The 6,000-nt window shown below is 45.4% G+C and overlaps 1 protein-coding gene across 1 annotated transcript in view; it reads left to right on the forward strand.

Moving 5' to 3' along the window:
- The window catches only part of LOC121841470 (CUB and sushi domain-containing protein 3-like), a 633,380-nt gene that overhangs the window by 578,025 nt on the left and 49,355 nt on the right, over positions 1-6,000 (forward strand). The window contains exons 58-59 of the mRNA XM_042310031.1: positions 1,663-1,839; positions 4,974-5,153. Of these exons, the coding sequence (XP_042165965.1) occupies positions 1,663-1,839; positions 4,974-5,153 (357 nt within the window). The remainder of the gene's footprint in view (positions 1-1,662; positions 1,840-4,973; positions 5,154-6,000) is intronic.

Genomic DNA, 6,000 nt, shown 5'->3' on the forward strand with positions numbered 1-6,000 from the left:
GTAATAAGGGTTCCATTTGGGACAGCCCTCCACACCGCTTTACAACACCCTGCTTCCCAGCACCAAGCCAGTACTAATGGTGTGGTTTTCTCTTCCCCTTTTCCTCTCTTCCTCTGCTCCCTCCGACCTCCCACTGTGTGAAAACACTGCTTTAGAAACAATCCCCTCCGTTGCGCAGGAATCATTTCTGAAAGGTGGGAATTGGCAACAGGGAGCTTGGACTGAGATTTAATTGAAGAGGTGTACTCAAACGTATCTCTACTTAACGAACGACTGAGAAATGTGGCAGTCAGGCACCCAGAGACAAATGGCCCAGGTGTCAGACACCCAGGGACAATTGCCCAGGTGACAGCCAGACACCCAGAGACAACCCCAAATGCTTTGTGTGTGTCTCTCTCTCTGTCTGCAGAGGAGAACACGCCTTCCTCCTCAGGCTCCTCTGAACCACCATATCCATCTCCTCTCCAACGTGACAGGATAGCGTTAGTGTCATCTCGAAACGACGGCTTGTCCTCCATGTTCCCTCTGAGCCACTACAGCTCTGCAGTTAAATAGATTTACAGATTGTTAACTTCTCAGCCCCTGAAGGCCCTGCCAGCCAGGTCCTCCACAAGGCTGACTGGGTAACTCTCTCTCTCTCTCTCGCTCCCTTTTCTCTTTCTCTATCTGAATATAGCTTTCTTGTTCTATCTATCTCTTTCTCTCTCTCTGTCTCTCTCTCTCTCTCTCTCTCTCGCTCTCTCTTTCTTTCTCTCTCTGCCCTTTCTCTCATTCTCTCTCTATTTCTATCTCTTTCTCTGCCTCTCTCTTGCTCTCTCTCTCTCATTGTCTCTCTCATTTTTCTCTCCCAGCCCTTCTCAGCTTGTATCTATACTTATTCCATTTGAAGTCCATCATGGAGTCTGTTTTACGTCCCTTTCTCTGTGAAAGAGTGATGTTTCACATTTCTCTCAGCCCAACCCACCCTCGATACCACCCTTATTCCCTCAATAGTAGTGCACAACCCCTAACTCATGACTTAATGACGTTTCTTTGACAGTGGCAATGTGGATTTATTTTATACTCTCACTAAGTACCTCACATATGGAAACATGGTCAAATGTTTCAGGGACACAATCATGGTAAATTGCTTGTTGATTTCCCTAAGCCTCCTTCCATAGCTCTTGAAATCCCACTCTGGACATTGCATAAGTCATATCCACGAGGATCCCTCCAACAATGGCTGCCCTACCATTCCACTCTTACCTAGATGCTAGTCGTTTCTCTCAACTCTTTTGTAAACAGCTTTCAAGTACATATTTCCAGGAAAATGACTGTTATTTGGTTAGACCGAGTGGATGCTATGGGGTTTGAATGCCGGAGTAGGGAAAGGGGCAGTGATTATTTCATGGTAGGGACAAATACTGTACTTAGTATTGACACACAGTATCAGTCCATATGAATTTAATCTTTATTTAAAGTGCATTTAAATCTGCAAAAACAACATTTTGCAGTCTTTATCAGAGATGATTCCATACTGTAGATGCTCAAATCTAACCAATATACAGTATATATTGTAATATATGTACAGTGCATAATGTGATGTAACAACTTCATATGTATTTTGAATTATCACATAAACCCAATCATTCAATCGAACTCTATCTGCATCTCTCTCTCCAGCGGGGCAGTGTGGGAACCCAGGGAGCCCCAGTAACGGCCGTGTGTACAGGCTGGACGGAACTACCTACTCTCACTCGGTCACCTACTCCTGTATGGATGGCTACCTGCTGACCGGCTCCACCACCCGCCAGTGTCTGGCCAATGCCACTTGGTCTGGCACTGCCCCCAACTGCACCAGTAAGCCCTCATAAACCCACCTCACTGCCCCCAGCTGCACCAGTAAGTCTTCATAAACCCATCTCACTGCCCCCAGCTGCACCAAGAAGTCCTCATAAACCCACCTCACTGCCCCCAGCTGCACCAATAAGTCCTCATAAACCCACCTCACTGCCCCCAGCTGCACCAATAAGTCCTCATAAACCCACCTCACTGCCCCCAGCTGCACCAAGAAGTCCTCATAAACCCACCTCACTGCCCCCAGCTGCACCAATAAGTCCTCATAAACCCACCTCACTGCCCCCAGCTGCACCAATAAGTCTTCATAAACCCACCTCACTGCCCCCAGCTGCACCAATAAGTCTTCATAAACCCACCTCACTGCCCCCAGCTGCACCAATAAGTCCTCATAAACCCACCTCACTGCCCCCAGCTGCACCAATAAGTCTTCATAAACCCACCTCACTGCCCCCAGCTGCACCAATAAGTCCTCATAAACCCACCTCACTGCCCCCAGCTGCACCAAGAAGTCCTCATAAACCCACCTCACTGCCCCCAGCTGCACCAATAAGTCCTCATAAACCCACCTCACTGCCCCCAGCTGCACCAAGAAGTCCTCATAAACCCACCTCACTGCCCCCAGCTGCACCAATAAGTCTTCATAAACCCACCTCACTGCCCCCAGCTGCACCAATAAGTCCTCATAAACCCACCTCACTGCCCCCAGCTGCACCAAGAAGTCCTCATAAACCCACCTCACTGCCCCCAGCTGCACCAATAAGTCTTCATAAACCCACCTCACTGCCCCCAGCTGCACCAAGAAGTCCTCATAAACCCACCTCACTGCCCCCAGCTGCACCAATAAGTCTTCATAAACCCACCTCACTGCCCCCAACGGCAACAGATCTGGGACTTGATCCTGCACCAGTCCATGTCATCTTATTCATTATGGTCTGAAATGCCTGAGACGTTTTAGGACTAAGGGCACTGGACTTTTTTGTGTGCTTATTAACAGGGCTGTGTGAAAAATCTTACTGATAACGCCACAATCATTTGGGGGAGATTTCAATACATATAGACAGTAGATATGACTCAGCTAAATGTACACAGATGTATTTCTATGTTCGATTGTGATCTTTCATTTTCATATATTTTTCTCGTAGATGACCTATTTTGATCAGGTCCTATCATAGATAGGGCATAGGACAGAGTTAACAGAGTCAGGCTTAAGACAGAGTTGCATCCCAAATTGCACCCTATTCCCTATATAGTGCGCTACTTTTCACCAAAGTAGTGCACTACACCTCTGGTCAAATGTAGTGCACTATATAGGGGAAAGGGTGTCATTTGGAATGCAACCAAAATCTTGCATCCTCTCCTCATGACAATTCAAAATGCTGCTCCTCTCATCTAGGAAGGGAGAGCTGGTCGAAGTGAGGAAGCTCTTTAAGGTAGCCTGCGGGTTAGGGATTGAGACAGAACGAGGAGGAGTCACACACACAGTGACTTGCGGGTTGAGAGAGAGGAAAGGTCAGAAGAGCTCTGTGCCCCTGCTCCAGCAAGATAAGGAAATCAATCCCTATGTGCCTCTGTTACCTGGTGTACATTACCATACCCTCCTCAGCTCTTCCCACTTCTTCAGATCCTCCTCAGTCGAGTAGACAACACCAGGGAGTCGATGTGATTTAAATCCAGGCCCAGGGGCGAGACAGAGAGAGATAGACAGAGTGAGAGAGATATGGAGAAAAAGAGAGAGATAGAAAGAGAGAAAGAGAGAGAGAGGAAGAGGGAGAAAAAGAGGAGAGTGAGAGAGACTTACTCCACTTCAGGTAGATAATTCCTCTCTACCACACCTGGTAGAGAGGTTCAGATTCAGTTCATTCAGAAATGGATGACTAGATCTATGAACTACTGCCTGTCTGTCTCCATATCCTCACTAGACATACAGACCATACTGGTTCCTCCAGGCCAGGTTCATTGCCTTTGATCGTATGCCATTTAGTGCCCATATTTTTTTTACCGGGCCTGTTTTTATCATTACTTCGCTCTCTTTCCATAGAGACCTTGGTTTACATCCCAAAATGGCACCCTATTCCCTATAGTCATAGTGCTTTGATCAAAAGTATTGCGCTATATAGGGAACAGGGTGCTATTTGGGGAAGCATCCCTTGCCCGTGGCATGTTAAAGTAGGAATGATTGATGCGTCTTTACATGTGTTTATTGAGCAGGCTGAGAAGGGTGATGCATGGTTGCTATCCGGGGGTGGAGTCATATTAGCATTTTGGTCGAGCCATTGTTCACGCCACCAAGACAGTTTTACAAGCTAACGCCTCCGATGATTGATTCTGAAGCATCATTCACACGTTTTTCCACAAAAGACACAAAATGTATGGAAAACTGTGATTCCGGAATTGATATATAAATCAATAGGGGGGGAACTTTTTTTCCAAAATGAAAAAATAAATATGGAAAGTACTTTTGGGGTTTGTTGTGAGCCACATGGGAGTACAGAAGTACTAATGTGTTTATTTGACCTTTTCATCTGAATTCCCAGGTAGACTCTGGAAACATGCAGCGTTCTATATTCTGCTCTCCGCTTTCCTCCCTATACCGCCCCTGTTTGTTCATCCATAGAACAGAAGGGAGTGATAGTTGTAAAAGATCGACAGAATTGATTATGGAAGTTAAACCCAGGAGACCCCTGTATGAGAACACAGCTTCCCCTGCTTACAGCTATTGATTTTCTCCTGTGATAGTGAGATCTATCATTGTGAATTAAAGAGGCGAGGTGGTATCTCCTCAGTGGACATATCTGTTGCTGGCTGCATAAATGGGTAGTTTCAGATGATTTGTGGATTAGGTTTCCCGACGATTGTTGTCACAGCCCGATTCATATCTCACACCGGACCAACAATGGGGCCTAAATCGCATTTCGACCGCCGTCATAGATATCACCATCTATAGCACAAAAGAGCCAAAAAACATAATGGTTTGTTACAGAATAAAGTGTCTTACTGGGAATGTATCTTTTTTGTTATGTGCTTGTTTGCTGCAACCAAGTACTCTGTGTCACTCATTAGTTTCTTTCTCTTTTTTCCCCTTTTTCTTTCTCTTTTTCTCTCTTTCTTTCTTTCTTTCTTTCTTTCCATCACAGTGATAAATTGTGGTGACCCTGGGGTTCCAGCCAATGGGATGAGGTATGGAGAGGACTTTGCTATTGGTCAGAACATCACCTTCCTCTGTGCGCCAGGATACACCATGGAGGCTGACAGCTCAGCCGTGCGCACCTGCACCTCCAACGGTACCTGGAGTGGTATCATGGCATCCTGCAAAGGTGAGGCCTAGCAACACATGTGTAGCATGATGTACTTCATTACCCATAATGCTCTGTGGAACATATCTTAATAACATTCTGGCATCATGACATCCTTCAAAGACAGGGCCCTTTAGAGGGTACTACTTTTAGCTAGAACCCTATGAGCCTTCGGTTTGTTTATTTTAATACTTCAATTTGAGTGTTGGAATATGTGCATCTATACCTTAGAATATAGTTCAATGACTCCCAGTCTCAGGGAGGAAATAATCAAGGTTGGCATTGTCCCATAGTTTCAATACAGATTGGTATAGCTTATTCACAGTAACACTAAACACCTGCTGGTTCCCTTCCCACACTGGTTGCCTGAGCAACAGCAGCCTAGATGTCTTTGTGTCCTGCTAGCAGTCACAGAGGAAGAGTTTAAATACAGGATAGCATTGTGCTTTGGTTTGTTATTGTAATATCCTGTCTTGTTGTTGTTGACACTATATGCCAGGCAGAAAAGGTTTCTCTTCTTCATAAAAAAAGCTTTCTCAACTTGCATAAAATGCTGCTTTGTATTACCATTATCTTGGACAAATTACAATTAACACAGATATGGCCATCCATTTGAACAGGTTAGAGTTGAATCTCTTGGCTCTGTGAGAGAGTGTGTTGTGCATACATATGTAACAGCTGCAGAGTGATATCTTGGTGCAGTGCATTCTTATGATGCACAGTTGGATCTATGAATATGGATGTTAAAGTGTCGGGAAGCAAACTGAAAATGGAAATGGCTGGGTGAAAGTCTGACATTGGCTTTTAACAAACTGAGTACCTAGCTCGTGTGTGTGTGTGTGTGTGTGTGTGTGTGTGTGTGTGTGTG

Source organism: Oncorhynchus tshawytscha, linkage group LG31, assembly GCF_018296145.1.
Source record: "Oncorhynchus tshawytscha isolate Ot180627B linkage group LG31, Otsh_v2.0, whole genome shotgun sequence".
NCBI lineage: Eukaryota > Metazoa > Chordata > Actinopteri > Salmoniformes > Salmonidae > Oncorhynchus > Oncorhynchus tshawytscha.